Source organism: Aegilops tauschii, chromosome 4 (assembly GCF_002575655.3).
Source record: "Aegilops tauschii subsp. strangulata cultivar AL8/78 chromosome 4, Aet v6.0, whole genome shotgun sequence".
NCBI classification, from domain to species: Eukaryota; Viridiplantae; Streptophyta; class Magnoliopsida; order Poales; family Poaceae; genus Aegilops; species Aegilops tauschii.
The window spans coordinates 105611230-105630206 of NC_053038.3; the positions used below are offsets into that span (position 1 = coordinate 105611230).

At 45.5% G+C, this 18977-nt stretch overlaps 1 protein-coding gene across 1 annotated transcript; it reads left to right on the forward strand.

Moving 5' to 3' along the window:
* Nucleotides 1-13415: 13415 nt before the first annotated feature.
* LOC109757827 (uncharacterized) lies at nucleotides 13416-18009 on the forward strand. The gene is made up of 5 exons (XM_020316663.4): nucleotides 13416-13804; nucleotides 14610-15803; nucleotides 16003-16152; nucleotides 16277-16457; nucleotides 17576-18009. Exons 1-5 carry the CDS (start codon nucleotides 13559-13561, stop codon nucleotides 17743-17745), a joined length of 1941 nt encoding a protein of 646 aa, XP_020172252.1. The 5' UTR covers nucleotides 13416-13558; the 3' UTR covers nucleotides 17746-18009.
* The last annotated feature ends 968 nt before the right edge of the window (nucleotides 18010-18977 follow it).

An 18977-nucleotide genomic window follows, 5' to 3' on the forward strand; every position in this document is an offset into this window, starting at 1 on the left:
ATCGTTTCTATTGACTAAGTTGACAAAGCCCATGGTACACATCAACTTAGTAGGCCCACAGGTTAGCCTCTGAAACGGTGCACCCCAGATGTCAGGGGGAGGAATCATTTTTGGGTAGCTGAAGCAAGAATATCCGAGATTGAAGAAAAAGCACGACATTCGTTGGATGGACACCCAACGGCCACTGCTGCTAGAACCGTGTGTTGACTATAAGTTGACAAAGCCTTGCATATGCGTGAACTTAGTTTTTTAGAGGACGCGTCAACTTAGCAGGTCCACAAGTGTGTGGTAGAGAACATATAGCCCATTTGCGGTTTGTAAGAATGTACAACCCATTTTTGAATTCTAACGGAATTTACTCCAGCCCATTTACAGTTTGTTCAAAGTACAGCCCATTTTCTAGCTAGGACAACGATTAATAATTTCAACCAACCGCTCAAAACATAATTCAACAAAATTTCCCACATTTTGATGGGATCCGAAATATTTTTATCCCAAAATTTCTAGTCAGACTAAATATAATTTCAAAATAAATTTGTATTACGTAAAAATCCAATGAAATATTGCGTGCACAACAAGTAATGAAATTAAAAATTTCAAAATCCAAAAGTAATATTTTTTTAAACTAAATACGTGTTTGGTGCATTTTTTATAGTTACTTCCAGTTTTTTTAATTATATCCCATTTATTACTTCTTAAAGCCCATTTTCTTGTTAAGCCTAATGCATCCCTCCTAGAAAAGATTTGCAGCCGAGTGGGGCGGAGAATAACAAGTTGACCTTGCGTGGGTATTCCTCAAAAAAAGTATAGGTGGGCTAGCCATTTTCAGGTTGAAAAAAATTAATAACAAGGCTGGATATCTAGCCTGGGCTAGACGGGCCACAGCCAGCCCAGTTAATACACTGCTCTCCTCTGAACAACAACAAAAATATCGCTCAAGAAAAACTCTACAGTGCTCACACCTCAAAAACACAAATACTGCTCGAGCTGCTTGGTCCCAACTGTCGGCCACTCCTTGTGCAATTCTCTTGTTTATTGACTACATAGGTTGACAATGGCGTGGGACGGTGATGCCAGGAAACCAGGAGGAAGCAAAAAAAATATAGTTGTATATAATAAGGAGGCACTTGCGTATGTGCGGCTATGGCCCTGGCGGGTCCCCACTGTCATCCTCTCCAAGTAAAGTCATCTCCTCATTCCATGTCCGTCGACCATGTTGACAATGCGAGACGGCGGCGCCACGGCGAGCGCAACAACTCGAAGGACGACGGAGAGGGCCTTGCAGGCCCTACGGATGGTCTGATACAGCGCCCGCTGCTCATTCAGGAAGCCAGGATCATAGGGCCACATGTCCGCGATGGCATTGCCGTTCGCTTGTTCGCCGGTGCTCGTTGAGGAGACGGAGGTTGCAGCACAGGTCCTCCTCCGCTGGTAGCTCTTCCGCCATTAGGGCGTCGAAGTGCGGCCGCACCTGCTCTATGGTGAACACGGCATGAACCGGCTTGGACAGTGGCTCCGGCTCCTGGTCGGAAGCTACATCCATCGTCTGATTGTCATCGCTCAGCTCGGCGAGCTCGCTGGCGAGCCAGCATGTCCGGCTGCTAGACTGACCTGCTGCCAAGCATGAGTCTGACCACCCTGGCCCACCCAGACCGCCTCCCTCGCCCGCGCGCGCTTTCCGCCCGAAACGGTCAGCGTCGCCCGTGCCGCTTCCCGGTGCAGGTGATTGCTCCACGTTCAAATGATACAAGTGTCGTCTGTCCGTCCGTCTGCCGCCCACATTAATGATACGCGGTTGCCGAGGCGGCTACTCCGACGCCACCCGTCCGTCCCTCCGCCGCCCATCATTGCTATACAAAACCGTTGCGCCGGCCATAGCCGCAGTCATCTGCCTCCGTTCCCTTTCTCCTGTTCACACCACTACCGCCCACAATGGCTTCCTCGTGCTCCACCGCTCTTCGGGGCGGGCGGTGCATTGCACCATGACCATCGGCGAGGCCCGTGCCAACCCCCTCCTTCGCGCCATCCTCGCCGGTGCATTGCACCATGACCATCGGCGAGGCCCGTGCCCAATACATGGACACGGTGAGGCAGAAGCGCCAGGAGCAGTTCTGGGAGGCACAGGCCGACGCCGCCTACAACCACCATCTCCTCCAGGAGCACCTGTAGGCAGAGGAGCAGATCGACGCGGAGCGGGCGGAGCAGGAGGCGCTGCTCGACTCGTACCGCTCCACCCGCAGGAGCCGCCTCGCGCGTTGGCGGTACCGCATGCGGGTGGCCGAGGTTGCGGCCGCCTACAAAGAGGGCGATGAAGCGGGTGAGGTGCTGTTTGGCGAGACCGAGGACGAGGCGGATGAAAATGCCGGCTCCACCGAGTCCCCGCTCCGCTGGTGTCGACGAGGCCCCGCCGCGCCAACAACGAGGTAGAGGACACCGCCGGCTCCACCGATGCCCTGCCATGCCGGCACCGAGGGGGAGGATTTATCAAGCTCCGCCGAGGCGCCGCCCTGCCGGCAACGAGACAGAGGACATCGTCGGCTCAGTAGAGGCCGCGCTCCGCTGCCAACGAGGTCACGCCACACAGAAAACGAGGAAGAGTAGAAAACGGTAGGTCGCCGCCGCTCGGGTCCAAGTAAGGCCACCGCTGCTACCCTCCGGTTAAAGCCAAGCTAGGCGGGTTGACCATTGACGGCTGATTAGCTTCTGGCGGCGACGTGGAGTCGGAGAGCTGTGTTGGAGAAGGACGCTGGTTCAGTTACTTAACTGCAGGTGCAGTTGGCTCACTGACACGTGGGCCCAACAGGCATCTGGGCCACATGTCAGTTACGCAACTGCACCTGCAGTTAAGTCACTGAAGCTCAGTCCGCTGGAGAAGAAACTTCTGTTCGGCTCAGCCGGACACGGGTGGGTAGCTTCGGTTAATTAATTATACCTCTAGCGCACCCCTTTTTAGTTGAAGAATGTATAAAATGTAATGAAATCTGGCATGTTTATATGAAATCCGACCATGTATGAATGAATTTAGTTCGATTAGTTTGAATTCTTGTATCACTGGCATTTGAAGAACATGCAAAACAATACGTACTAGCATTATTCCCAGGGTGATCACCTCGTTTCCAGCAGTTTCACATGTACTCCCTCCGGTCCTTTTTAGTCTGCATATAAGTTTTGTCTGAAGTCAAAGTATCTCTACTTTGACCAATCTTACAGAAAAAAGTATGAACATTCACAATGTAAAATCAACTGACTTGAAAGAAATCTAATATGCGAAGTAAAAAGGAACAAAGGGAGTACAAAGAGTTTGAGCAGCTTTTTAGCGTTCCAGTACATTGCAATCCAACACACGGGCCTGACAATTCACAGAGAACATTCAAAACAATTGATTATTATGCATCTGGGTGATTCACATGTCAGAGCCAATATTTACTTCACAACTAAAGAATAAAGAAAAATCGATCGATGCTGCTGACAGCAAAGGGCGTTCCATTCGAAAATATCAAATGCATGTCTTCTTGCCTCAATGAGCAAAATTTGACAAGGTTGTCCCATTCCAAAATGTCAAATGCGTGTTGTTTTGTGTACATCAATGAGCAAACTTTGACAAGGTTTTCCCATTCCAAAATATCAAATGCCTACGATTGTGGAATGGGAGGGGTTTACCATCAGTTCGGACATTGACATGGCACCTCGTGCTAAATAAACCAACTATTCTTTTTGTGCAGTTCCACCAAAACCAACCAAATTCGCGCATACTTTGTATGATTTCGCCTTTATATGTTGCAACGCCTTGAACTATCGGCACCTCCTTTCTTGTGGTGGAAATGAATGATTCGATGTATTCATGAACATTTTTTGCAGTTCCCATTGAAATCAAGCTGAGCACCCATGTTTGCATAAATACAAAAAAAAGTGATTTGTATAAAGCAAACTGTACTATGAATTGACAGTTTAAACAGGCAACCTACATGATCCATGCAGAGCACACATTTAAAAAAATGGAGCTCACCAGAAGGAATCCTAACACAACATTGTATTGGCCATCACAGCAATAAAGATGGAGATCTGTGAGTCCTTCTGAGCTGAAGTTAGTTTGTTCTTGTGGGCAGTAATGTAACCATCCTTCAACTACTTCCTTCTGTTATGACATGGATGATCCTGTTGTGCAAAGGCAAGAGAACAACTAAATGCTGCATCCCTGTTTGCTCGAAAAGAAGGAAAGGAAATAATTAAAACAACATAGATGAAGCACTTCTCGAGGACAATACCACTTTCTCATGCCAATATCTAAACAGTAGCACAACACCAATAGAGATGACAAAGCTTAATCATATGGATGAAATCCGTGGGCCAGTACCAACCTTTGTCAGGAGGCTTATTGTGTAGAGCATACAGATGAAGCACTTCTCCGGAACCATCTGTTGTTACCTACTGTGGTTACCATGCTTACTATATACTCCTCGATTAGTTTAATGTTTCCAACATCTTCTTGTGCAGTTCCACTAAAATATATGTTATCTTCAAAGAAGATCCCTGTTTGCACAAGTAGAGATAATTACATATTACATTAAGAGTGGCATCAAATGAGTGGCAAAACAATTGCTCATTCCAGCCATAGCAATAAATTAAGATGCAAAACTATATCATTACTTGTGTCATCACAGTTCCAGTGCTTCATTACAGCACTGGGAGTTGATTTTTGTTTTCTTCCGCTTGTTCTTCCCCTTCATCACTTGGTTCAATAACAGACAAGCTTCGCCTTCAATGTAAGATTTGGCATGTCAATTAGGGAGCACAAGTATAGCACTAAACAACGACATTAATTTTCTGATGAAAGTGGCAAAATACAGGCCAACAGTTGTGAAATATCCTTATCTTACCTCAATGGGATATTACGGTGCACATACAGATTGGAAGTCTTGTCTCCATTCGTGCAGTTCACCAAAATCAAGCAACATTACTATATAAGTAGCACAACATATGAAAGCACACTACACAATCATGTGAAAGAAGGCTAGTACTGAGCTCTCATGACGCGGAATTCAAACAACTCACAAGAAGAAGATCTGAAACAAATTTTCCAACACGGATAGGAAGTCAGATCTCCTCTTGTGCAGTTCCACTAAGATCAAGCAACCAAGCAACGTTGTCGGTGTGACATTTTGGTTGAACTGCACAAAACACTCTTAAAACAAAAGTGTTTTGTGCAGTGCAACAAAAGGTCACAATAGCAACAAGGTGAAGATAACCCTATTTACACAAAGGTGCAAAGGAAACAACTAGTGGTTAATAACGGTGGATGACAGAGAAGCCAACAAGAAGAAGCATCTAACTTATCTAAATGGGAAAGAAAGCAAGACTGTAGCATTTCTCAAACAGTGGCATTGATTCATATTAACAGAGGGATTATATTAACAATAAAATTTGTTAAACATGTAATTTACTTTTAACTTTGGCATTGCTTCAATTTTCCAGCGGCATTATTAGAGGGTGTTTGTTTACAGGGACGTTTTGGTGTAGGGACTAAAAAAGTCCCTTTTAGTCCCATCTAAACCAAGCAGGAGGGACTTTTAGGGACTAAAAGTGGGCATTTGGGACTACAGAAAGAAGACCCTGAGGGAGAGTCTTTTTGGGACTTTTTCCAACAGTTGCCCCTGCCCCGTATCACACCTTATCTCTATTAGTTCATTACTAGGGGTAACATGGTCTTTTAGCATGTCATTTAATAACCTCTGGTCCATGTTTAGTCCCTGAAACCAAGCAGGTAGGGACTAGGGACTTTTTAGTTGGGACTAAAAAAAGTCCTAGGACTTTTTAACCAAATAGGGCCTTAGATTAACAACAGCTAAAGAGTTGCACGGGACAGTGGACGCACCAGCACCATGTGCATCTACCGATGTATAAAGGGGTGATGCACAGTCTGTTACAACAAAGAACAAACAACCAAGGAGCATATTTCTGTTGGTCCCAGTTTTGTTATCTTTATACACCTTTCCCTATGTGAGGGCAGCAAATCTAGTCCTGCTCAAACTCTATGGCTTTGTCCCCCAAAACAAAAAGATTAGTTCGTTACAGATGTGCGTACTGCGTTTGTCATTGTTTTCCCTTTTCGACCAACGTAGGTGCTGGATATCCAGTCTGTACTACTTTCCCCTTCCTTTCCTCTTTGAACCACGTCCTAGATTCATGCTATACAACTTTCCCCACTACTTTCCCCCCTTCCTTTCCTCTTTGAACCACGTCCTAGATTCATGCTATACAACTTTCCCCACTACTTTCCTGTTTGATCCAACTCCTAGATTCGAGTGCAGAAGCGGAAAAAGGCCACATGCAGCTAGAGCAATGCAGGTGGAATAAGTAAATTATACCTTAAGGTTCTCGGGGTGTGGCTCAATGGGTGGCCGGAGGCCGATCTGCCCACACTATGTACGGTAGCAAGGAATAAGGGGTCGGAGGCCCTCCCACGCCGCCGCTGGGTGAAAGAGAACAGTTGCGCCGGTAGTGGATTCCCTCCCTCGCCGACGGTGACAACGTTAAGCCTCCTTCCTTTCCCGGCGGACGGATCCTGCCGGCTCTTTGACCAGCAGTGAGGGAAGAGAGAGAGGCCAATGAAGTCTTGTTTAGGTCTGGAGAGGGTGAGAGAGTGTGAAGAGAGCAACTACAAGTGCTGAGGCTCCAGCGTGTATATATATATAGTGCAGAGAGAGTGTGAAGAGTGCAAACCCTAAAGAACAAGCACCGAGGCTGCAGCGTATATAGATGGAGTGGTTTTCTTTTTCTCTCCATAAAAATCGTTTTAAATTGTCCATGAAACGGAACTCTTTATTTAACGTAGTGAAGAAAAATACTAAGGGCAATGATAATACATGAAAAAAATTAATGCTCGAAGGAGTCAACTCGCAATTAATGCTGCACGCCTCCCGGTCGCGCTTACTAACGTTCACGTGTGGTACACGACCTTCTAAAGTAAACAACAACTGAACCACACACGGTCAAAATATCGGAAAGGTGGGCTGCACTATCCTCCAATTTTAAATATTTTGGGCACTTGTGTTCGGCCTAAGTCAGTGTGCCACCGCATGTACTAAGGATTACAGCGGGTGCTAAGAAACTAGGGCGTATTGAGAGTAATTGCCATGGCATTTATTTGTAGGGTCACTTGCAAATTGTGAAACTCTATTCTCCTCTTACCTAGTGGATGAGGCAAATCTTTTGCCTCCGTTTCAGAAAAGTAAACGAGAAGTTCAATTTTAATTATTTAGTTTGTACACTTTGCTCTCTTCCAATAATTTTGGGCACTTGTATTCGGCCTAAGTCAGTGTGCCACCGTATCTCGTACTACTCCCTCCGTCTAGGTGTAAGTCACGTTAGAATGTGCAGCGGGACCAAGGTGCAAGCAGATTGGAGGAGAAGGAGAAACTTGACCAGTCCTTCCTCCAATCAAAGCCCCGATTTCTGTCTCTAAACGCAACAACTAATCACAACAATTAAGAGATGTCGTTTTAGCTACCATGCAGGGCCACGTATTAACTCGCATGCAAGCCGACTTTGATTTCTTGACTGATCAACGCGTAGTTGCACTCCATGCATTGGGTTTCCGGGGGGATAACAAGGCAGAGTAAGTAACAACGCTCGCTAGCAACGAGGCTAGGAGGGGATTGAGATGCGAAGTTAATGGACGACGCTTAAACATTTTGGGAATATCTGATTTTCGTAAGATGACTTAACACCTAGACGGAGGGAGTACTACTCCTCAGTCCAGGTTTGATGGAATATTCGTCACCTCTTCTCTTCTTGTACGTACTCCATTTGTATCTCACTTCCTGTGGTTTCGCACTCGCACGATAGATATTCCTATTCTATGAACCTGTGTGTGTGCGTGTGTGTGTGTTTAACAGTGTGTGTGTGTGTTAGAGAGAGCGACACATCGACCTACTCCTACAGAGAGATGGTGTGTAGTGTACGATTTAGTCGCGAGAGTCGGTGCATCCTCTCGTTTCCGGGTGTCCGGTTGGGACAGCTGCCACGCCCGCTCCTGACCAGCCTGGCCCACCCAAAGCCCCTCCATCGCCCGCGCGCGCTTCTCGCCCGAAACGGTCAGCGTCGCTCCAAAGAATCGATGCCGCATTCATGCTCGGGCAGAGCGAACGTGACCTCTCACTGGCGCCTGCGTTGAAGGGAGAAGCGGATTCAAGAGTGATGGTTGCTTCATCCGTCCAACTTACTGCTGGGTCTATGTGATTTGACGGCTCATTGGTCATTATTACTGAGGTGGTACGACTGCTGGATGTCCCACGCTTCGGTGAAAGGAGGTACTAGATTACAATTTTCTCCATTATTACAGCGGAGGAGTGCGAAAGCAGTGAAAACACGCAGGCTCAGTGATTACATGGCCCACCTCACACTATCACCATATTTTTTGGACACCGTGCGACACCTAACTCTTTACATAGTAGTATAGTACGTAGTACGTACTGTAATTTCTCAGCGAGATAAATTTGTACAATGATATGAAGCTTCCAGCTTCTGTTTCATGTATCTTGCGTCCAAGGTTGCCCCATTGCAACATTTCATCAAATACAAAGGAGACCAACATGCATGCTATTGCATCTCAATGATTGACATATCATAGCCAATATGTACTCCCTCCGTTGCAAAATAAGTGTCTCAACTTTATGCAAACTTTAGTACAAAGTTGTACTACTTCTAAAGTTGACACTTATTTTGGAGCAGAGACAACTAAAGAAAAAATGATCCATGCAGTCCCTAGCCCTTGAACCCTAAACCCTAACCACGCTTTAATTTGCTGGCAACGTTGAAGCTTCCGAAGAAATGAAGTTTGCAACCCTTTGACCATCGGATCATTTTGTGCAGTTCCACTAAAATCGAGATGAGCATTCCTGTGGCAAAGAAATTGAAGAAGCATGATTAGAATAAGATTACTGGGACTAGTTGATGAGACATAAACTCATCACAAATACAGTAGAAGCCAGTAGAGGTATGTGCGGGGCAAAGAAGTAGAGAAATATCCACATGGAGCGATGTGGGCAGCTGGGGCAGTGGTGCAAGAAGGCTGTAAGGAAGTTGTACCTGAGGGATGTCGGGACATAGCTCAACCTAGAGGAGGGCGGCTGGAGGCGGCAACTGCCCACGTCGCGGCAGTGAGCAAGGGACGAAGACAACCTCACCGGCTTTGTGAGAGAGAACGGCAGGGACCCCTGATCGGGACGTGCCTACAGTGGGTTTTCGCCGCCGGTGATGGCGACCGCATCTACACAAAGCATCCACCCCTTCCCCCGGCGGACGTGATCTGCCCAGATGTTAGAGATGTGGCCACAGTCGTTTTGTGTGAGAGAGTGTGAAGAGAGCAACCCCAACAAGCAACCGTGTAGGCTCGTCCTGGCTATGTATATAGTGGAGCGGTCTCCCTTTCTCTCCATATGAACCTATTTATATTGCATACGTGCCACTAAAGAAAAAAACTTTATTTATAAATGACGCGGCACCGTTCATGCGTGGTTCCTGACCCTCCATTATTTATAAGTGAGTAACTACTACTAGACGCGTCAAATTATCACGTGGGCTGCATCATCTTACAGAAATGAGCTCCATCGTGTCACGTGTGTGGTTGGGGAAGACACAAAGGACGCAAAGAGTGCTACTAGTACTACGTGCCTGGGTGCGTGCACCTCTTCTCTTCGAGCATGGTTATTAAAAATATAGCCCACTACTGTACCACGCGGTTATTATATATAGGCAAAGAGTATAGGCAGTAATAATGACTAATAAGCCGTCAAATCATGAGACCCACCTTTCTCTATGTTTGACCAAGGAAGCAGCCATCATTTCACTCCTCGTTAAATATCCATCCGCTGCTACCTCCGCAAATAAATAAAAATCCGCTTCTACCTCCGTAGCATGGTTAATAATATTAGCCATGTCAATCACGACGTAGAAATATTATTCACTGATACAATAGGGCTAGATCTAAGGCTGGTGAATTTTTTTACTTTGTCTCTTTCTCTTTTTTCTCATTTACTCATTTTATATAGGAGCACGTGTAGAGGATGGCTATTCCTTTCGATGAGACTTCTTCATGGGGTTTAAGACTAAGCAACTCCGAATTATGCCCACTGCCCATCACTCTGAATCGTGCCATCTATGATAGGGAGTACTCCCATTGCAACAATGAGGTCCACTAGGTCTAGCACGTCCTGTAAGAAGAGACTGTCACGCAAAACATACATATTGTTGCCTTCTTCCTCATACAGTGGTACCACTGGTACGTACTATTGGAAATATGCCCTAGAGGCAATAATAAAATGGTTATTATTATATTTCCTTGTTCATGATAATTGTCTATTGTTCATGCTATAATTGTGTTATCCGGAAATCGTAATACATGTGTGAATACATAGACCACAACATGTCCCTAGTGAGCCTCTAGTTGATTAGCTCGTTGATCAACAGATAGTCATGGTTTCCTCACTATGGACATTGGATGTCATTGATAACGGGATCACATCATTAGGAGAATGATGTGATGGACAAGACCCAATACTAAGCATAGCACCAAGATCGTGTAGTTCGTTTGCTAGAGCCTTTTCAATGTCAAGTATCATTTCCTTAAACCATGAGATCGTGCAACTCCCGGATACCGTAGGAGTGCTTTGGGTGTGCCAAACGTCACAACGTAACTGGGTGACTATAAAGGTGCACTACGGGTATCTCCGAAAGTGTCTGTTGGGTTGGCACGGATCGAGACTGGGATTTGTCACTCCGTATGACGGAGAGGTATCTCTGGGCCCACTTGGTAATGCATCATCATAATGAGCTCAATGTGACTAAGGAGTTAGCCACGGGATCATGCATTACGGTACGAGTAAAGTGACTTGCCGGTAACGAGATTGAACAAGGTATTGGGATGCCGACGATCGAATCTCGGGCAAGTAACGTACCGATTGACAAAGGGAATTGTATACGGGATTGATTGAATCCTCGACATCGTGGTTCATCCGATGAGATCATCGTGGAACATGTGGGAGCCAACATGGGTATCCAGATCCCGCTGTTGGTTATTGACCGGAGAGGCGTCTCGGTCATGTCTGCATGTCTCCCGAACCCGTAGGGTCTACACACTTAAGGTTCGGTGACGCTAGGGTTGTAGAGATATTAGTATGAGGAAACCCGAAAGTTGTTCGGAGTCCCGGATGAGATCCCGGACGTCACGAGGAGTTCCGGAATGGTCCGGAGGTGAAGAATTATATATAGGAAGTCCAGTTTCGGCCACCGGGAAAGTTTCGGGGGTCACCGGTATTGTATCGGGACCACCGGAAGGGTCCCGGGGGTCCACCGGGTGGGGCCACCTATCCCGGAGGGCCCCATGGGCTGAAGTGGGAAGGGAACCAGCCCCTGGTGGGCTGGTGCGCCCCCCATGGGCCTCCCCCTGCGCCTAGGGTTGGAAACCCTGGGGGTAGGGGGCGCCCCACTTGCCTTGGGGGGCAAGCCACCCCCTTGGCCGGCGCCCCCCCAGGACCCCTATAAATAGTGGGGGGAGGGAGGGCAGCAGTACCACAGCCCCTGGCGCCTCCCTCTCCCCCTGCAACACCTTTCCCTCCCGCTTGCGCTTGGCGAAGCCCTGCCGGGATCCCCGCTACTTCCACCACCACGCCGTCGTGCTGCTGGATCTCCATCAACCTCTCCTTCCCCCTTGCTGGATCAAGAAGGAGGAGACGTCGCTGCTCCGTACGTGTGTTGAACGCAGAGGTGCCGTCCGTTCGGCACTCGGTCACCGGTGATTTGGATCACGACGAGTACGACTCCATCAACCCCGTTCACTTGAACGCTTCCGCTCGCGATCTACAAGGGTATGTAGATGCACTCCTTTCCCCTCATTGCTAGTATACTCCATAGATGGATCTTGGTGATGCGTAGAAAATTTTAAAATTCTGCAACGATCCCCAACACGTACTACTAGTACTACTACTACTCGTCCTCCTGTAAACCTTGCGCTTGGCATCTCCAAAATATTAACCTTGCGCTTGGCTCTTCGCCTCTTCGGGGAGTCGAGTAATAATGGTACTGCAATATATATTGTTCTGGCTATCTGAGACCGAATGAATTGCCGCACGTCCACCACGTGGGCGAGGGTCGAGCGAGGGGCGAGGGAGAGTGCGTACTATTACATCCATTTCAATATGGACTACATATGTATCTCCTTGATAGATCTTGTGTGTGCGTATAATTTTTTCTGTTTTCCATGCAACGTTACCCAACACTTATATACCAGAAGATGGACACTAGAGGTGGGCCAGGGCCCCCACTACCCACCAGGGCCCCTGGCGCGCCCTGATGCCTTGTGGGCACCTGGATGGCCCCCCTCTGTTAGTTCTTTTCTTCAATATTTATTATATATTCCAAAATAATTCTCCGTAAAATTTCAGCTCATTTGGAGATGTGCAGAATAGATATCTCTAACATAGCATTTTCAGGTCCAGAATTCCAGCTGCCGGTATTCACCCTCTTTGTGTAACCTTGCATATTATGAGAGAAAAGGTATTAGAATTACTCCATAAAGTGTTATAATGCATAAAAACACTATAAGTAACAGTAGAAAAACATGATGCAAAATGAACGTATCAAATTGCCATAATTATTAAATGAATTTTTCAAAAAACGACCTAGGATTAAAATTACCTCTATAAGCATTACTATTAAATAGTTTCCTGAGACAAAACTCACATCTATGGGATCATTATTTTGCTTAATCAAATTGGACAAAGGCACATCATTAGAATCAATAAGAATAATTTTACTAGTAACCAATTTCATAAGGGCATCCACTTTATCACTCAAAGTACTAATTTTTTCAACAGAATTCACTTTTTTAATAGTAGAAGCTCTTTCCGTATGTCATTACGAACAATTTGCCATAATATTATCAAGCAATTTAGTAGCTTCACCCAAAGTAATCTTCATAAAATTACAACCCGCGACGGAATCTAAAAGATTTCTAGAAACAAAGTTTAATCCCGCATAAAAAATGCGTATGATCACTCACAAATTTAAACCATAAGTAGGGCAATTTCTTATCATCAATTTTATCCTTTCTCGAGATTGGACAACATGTTTATGCTCAAGTTGTTTGAAATTCATAATTTGATTTCTAAGCGAAATAATTTTCACGGGAGGAAAATATTTAGTGATAAAAGCATCTTTACATCTATCTCAAGAATCAATACTAATTCATTGCAAAGATGATAATCAAATTTTTGCACGTATCATGCAATAAAAATAAATCGAAACGGTTGTATTTGCGCCAACCGGACGGCCGCGCGGCGTCGCGCGCCGGTCGACCGGCGGAGAGCACTGGCCTCCACCCAATCGGCCCGGCTGACCCAAAAACCCATTTTTGAGTCGTGGCACCCAAATCATAGGCACCGAATCGCAACGCGAGCTGACCTGCTCTGTTTCTCCGCCCCTATGACCTGAGGCGCTACCGAGTGATCCCGGCGCCACGCGCCCCAGCAAAACCACGGCGACCAACTCTGCGCGGGCGCTGATGATGCCGCCGTCCACCGCGCGGCGGCTCTGCTTCCTCTCCCTGCTCCTCCTCCTCCTCCTCCTGGCCGCAGCCGCTTCTGCCACCGCAGATGCTGCGGCGGCGGAGGAGTTCACGGAGGAGCTGCTCCTCCGGCCGCTCCCGGACCGCAAGGCGCTGGCCCATTTCCACTTCCGCTCCTCCGCGCCTCCCGCCTCCGCCGCCGGCCGACACCACCACCTCTTCCCCAAGGCTATCTCCCAGCTGGTACTTACCCCCCATAGATCCCTCTTCTCAACCATAGAGATCTCTTGCTACCTGCTGTCCTATGGTTTCTGTTCGGATAGCTCGTGTAATTAGGGACGCAGAAATTAAGCCATCGGGATCCGTAGGCACTCTACTGAGAGTAGCACCAGGTGCAGTAACTGCCTCAAAGCTGGTTGCTGTTGAATGTTGATCTATTTCAGGCTTGCAGCTAGGATTAGATTAGGGTATTTATTCTCCTAGTCATAACCTCGACTAGCTCAGGCAGTTTCCTATTCTATTGTGGAAATGATGCAATTAAAATGCCTGTAAAATCTAGGATACCTTAATTCCAATCGACTTGGCTGGTGCTTCTGTTTGGGCTTTGCGAGAGAGATATGGATAATCTCTAGAACGTGAACTGCCTCAAGTTTAGATCAAAATTTGTCAAAGTGTTGATGCAAGTCAGGATTATAAAGCACTTGACAGAGAACAACCTATCTACTCCCTCCGTCCCAAAATATAAGAACTTTTTTGATACTACACTAGTATCAAAAACGTTCTTATATTTTGGGATGGAGGGAGTAGTTAACTTTCTAGTTTCCTCATGAAAAGTGCTCTTGTCTATCTATGTTTATTTCTCCCTATTTTAGCACCTCAGCTGCTAAAATCCAGGCATTTCCGAACCTCTTCTATTCTGTAAGATAATTACACGGTCATGAACTAAGATTATAGGAACCTCCACTGCTCATCTGTTTAATAACTTCCTACTGCCTTGTATGAATGTTTTGGAATTAATGTTAAGATCATTCTGTTCTGTCTAAACCAGGTCCAAAAATTTCATATTAGTGAACTGGAGCTATCTTTCACACAAGGAAGGTGGAATTATGAGCAATGGGGCGGATATGATCCAATGTCAACAAATAATGCAAAGCCCCCTGGTGTTGAGCTGTGGGCAATTTTCGACCTTCCTTTGGCCGAGATTGATGCCACATGGAAGAACCTGACACACACACTATCAGGACTGTTTTGTGCATCCATCAACTTCTTAGAGTCTTCCACTGCATTTTCTGCTCCTCGTTGGGGATTTAAATTGAATGAAGGCAATCTAAGATATGGGGCATTGCCTCGGGAAGCTGTCTGCACAGAGAATCTAACACCTTGGCTGAAACTTCTACCGTGTCGTGACAAAGCTGGGATAGCTTCTTTGCTGTACAGGCCTTCAGTTTATAAAGGATATTACCATTCACAAAAGCTAAAATTGAAATCATCACAATCTCTTGGTATTATTCTTGATCAAACACTCACAGTTGTGCTGCAACCAAATACAGTTAGTGGTAAACAGCTACATTCTACTGGTGGACAACTTCAGCCCAGCTGGTCCATGGAACATCTGTTCAGTAAGAAGTTATCAGGGAAATGTCTTGTTTCTAAATCCAGCAGAGTTTTTGTAGAGATTGAGAAAGGCATAGTTGACAATGTTGACAAAGCTGGGTCAGATGTTTCATCGAATAATGATTTATTTGTATTGTCAACTGCCCCAGACAGGTCCCTCAAAGAATTAGATAACTTGGAAGTCCAATCCTCTTCACTATATGAGTATGATGTTAACAACTACAACAGTGATAAGCCTTTGAATGTGGGCATAACTTGGAAGCTTCCCTTGATATGGTCTTGCACCCGTGCGCCGTATCATGCAAGTAGATTTCTTATGGGTAGCGGAAATGAAAGAGGCTCAATTGCTATGTCATTTCTATCCACTGGTCTAGATAAGCAACTAGTGGACAGCTCAAATGATTGTTCGATAAAGGCTGTAGTTTTCCAGGTTGTTCCATGGTACGTTAAGGTCTACTATCACAGCCTAGAAGTTTTCATCGATGGGAATAGCAAGGCTATATCAGAAGTAGTTGACAAGATACATGTCACTCCATCAGAAGACAAGCTTTTGCCTGGTACAATGGAGATGCTTCTTAAGTTTCCTTGCAGTATGCAATTGGCTACCCTTACTTTGGACTTCGACAAGGTGTGCTCTGCTGCTTAAACTACCGAAATTACGTTCCTTTTGGATTTGAAATACACTTTTTTACTCATATTATACTTCTGACCTTTAGGCCAAGTCTTCACTTGTTGCTTGACCGCCGTTCATTCTGCAGTTAATGATATGCATGCATAACTAAATAATTTCACTGACTTGTGACTATGGTATATGGACCTTTTTTCAGGGGTTCCTACACATAGATGAATACCCTCCTGATGCTAATCAAGGATTTGATATTCCATCAGCTTTGGTTAGCTTTCCTGAGTTCAACTCTAGCCGAAGTTACCCTGAAGCTGATCCATTGTTTGTGTCGCCTTTGCTAGAGAACTTCAAGGTATATGCTGTAGAGATGTTATGGGTTCATCAGTAGTGTCAGGGAAAGAAAAACGCTTACTACGCCGGAGATGTGAAATATTCTGCTTTGATTTTTCTCACTGCGGTATGTCTTTACCCTGCAGGAAGATGGTGTTGTGAAGTCGTACACAGAAGTGTTGCTTGTTCCATTGACAACTCCTGATTTTAGCATGCCATACAATGTTATCACCTTCACTTGCACTGTCTTAGCTCTTTATTTTGGCTCACTACTTAATGCTTTGAGACGAAGAATTGGCGAGGAAGAGAGGGGATTGAAGAAAGCAGGTATTTTAAGTACTTGGTTCATGTCATACGTTTTTGTTTTTCATGATGCTGTCAGCTCTTGTTAGGGAATTGCAATTTGCACTGCTTCAGTCTCAATCTCAAATGCTGAGGTGGTCGACGATTTATTTTTTCTGTTGGATCTGAAACCTTGGCGCAGCGGTAAAGCTGTTGCCTTGTGACCATGAGGTCATGGGTTCGAGTCCTGGAAACAGCCTCTTGCAAAAATGTAGGGAAAGGTTGCGTACTATAGACCCAAAGTGGTCGAACCCTTCCCCGGACCCTGCGCAAGCGGAGCTACGTGCACCGGGCTGCCCTTTTTTATATGGCGTTGTTCTGACACAAGAAATCACTGCGTCGCTGATGATACATTTCCCCCCAAAACTGAAAACATAGGACTAGTATTGTACTAGGAGAGTTCAAATGTCAAAGCAGTATGAGCTACTCCCCTCTGTCCCCATTTGTAAGACGCCCTATATCTCTTACATGACGTCTTACAAAAAGGAACGGAGGTAGTACTAGTTAGTATGAGTTCTTTTGGGTATCAATAAACTGGGGATTGGAACAAGGATTGATATTCATGTAAAGATCTATTTTCTGCCAGCAGTACATATTCAAATGAAACCTATTGTTTTCCTTCGTTTCATCAACCATACCTAATCTTCTGGATAAACTTTTTTGGGTTTTGCCCTCTCCCCTGCAGAAAGGAATAAATTCTTTTAGGGTTTAGATTATTAGACTCACAGAGCGTATGTTGATATAACATAAAAAAATGAAAATTTGAGGATATTTTTCTTCTGTTTACTCTATCATTCTTTCTGATTGTAGTTGCTGGTCTCAGTCTCAAAAGTTCGTTGCAATGTTTCTTGTATGTCGCATGGAACATAAACAATTTTTAAGGTGTTATGATAACTTCTGTGTCAAATTTTGTGGTTACCTCATGGTGTTGAATCATCCATCGAGTTGCTTCATATTGTTACACAAATGATTTTTTGCTGGCAATTGCTTGACTATTTTAATTCCTTGAATTTGACCTCAACACATCTCACTAGCTTTACTGGTCAGGATTGTAGCTTACCACAGCTTAAACATTTGCCTAACCAATGTCATTTCTGTAACAGATAAGAGAGGTCTCATTCCCCTATTGATAGCTAAGCTAAGGGGGCAGAAGGTTGATCCGTCAGAATCAGAATCCACGTCTCCTGCATCTCTGCCGAGGTCAAAGCTACTACTCAAAGTTGTGTTCGTCGCAGTAGTAGCTATTGTGTTCCATTATTTGTCGAACAGTTAGAGAACTAATATTGGTGAGAATTTTGATCAAATCCACGGTGGTAGATCGTATCCTTCTTCTTTTGTAGCATGTATGTATTACCTACATGTACAGGTGCTTGCATCGGGGCCATCTTTTTTGTGACATCCTTGGTTGTTAAGAAGATTCTGCCCCAGTTGCAGCTTGACACCTTGTACATTTTTGTAGCGTGGCGGTTTGTACTCCTCATTCAGACATTCCAGCCCCTTTACTTATTAGTTATTACAGAGTTTAACTGGCGAGAAATGCATCCTTATCCTTGGGTCTGTGCTAAACCTGATCATGGGCAGCCCGGCCCTGGCCCACAAACCTGGGCCAGGCTGGGTTGGGCTTGTCACTTGAGCCGGGTTGGGGCTTTGTTTTACAGCCTGAAAGGATATCTGGGCTGGGCACAGGCTTCCATTTTTCAACATTTTGGGCTGGGCTTAGATGTGTGGAACTAAAAAAACAACATTTGTGTCAGGCTTTTGGGCTTTGGGCTTGCATTCGTGCTGGGCTTGGACTTGAGAACATGCATATTTTTGGGCTTCAGGCCGGGCTTGGGCTTGGGCTTGGAGTATGAGGTTGGGGCTTTTTGAAGCCCAGCCCGAAACCCAGCCTGGTGTATGATCAGGTTTAGTTTGCACCTTGTACATTTTTTAGCAACTCTAGCAACCATCAAAATGTGCATGGAGTGCGGTCCATGATTTTTTTTTAGGCTGCCGAGGTGACGCACAAACTCAGAGTTTGTCATGATGCGGTTTTCTTTTTCTTTTTCTTTAACTTTTGGTTGCATCAACTCAATACTCATACACTTAGTTGGAGGGATTCAACACTTAAATTGACATAACATTGCAATACAATGGTCTTATATAGGATACACGAGTAGTTCAAAAAATGTCACTTTTACATATATGTAGGAGCTACAGCCTGCATTTACATGAGCCCGAGTCGATAGTGAATGCTATGAACTGGACATGCATATGTGAGGAGTCGGCTCGTCGACTAGGTACGACATTGTGACGGTCCGATGCGGTTCTCGTCGGAGTGAGACTTGTAGGGGACGTGAGCGACATGGTAAACGCGGCCACGGTCCTTGGTGTGCGCTCCCTTTCTGTGTCCATTTCCTTGTTGCTGGCTGTGCTACCTCGAACTCACGCCAAATGGCATGCTCCTACCCAATGTCTCCACCGCCAACGATTGCACGATGACGATCTCCTTGAAGACTTCACCGG

Coding starts and splice junctions, on each gene's coding strand:
- LOC109757827 (XM_020316663.4), top strand. CDS start 13,559: ATGATGCCGCCGTCCACCGCGCGGCGGCTCTGCTTCCTCTCCCTGCTC. Junction 15,804..16,002: donor TTACTTTGGACTTCGACAAG/GTGTGCTCTGCT, acceptor ACCTTTTTTCAG/GGGTTCCTACACATAGATGA. Junction 16,458..17,575: donor GAGGGGATTGAAGAAAGCAG/GTATTTTAAGTA, acceptor TTTCTGTAACAG/ATAAGAGAGGTCTCATTCCC.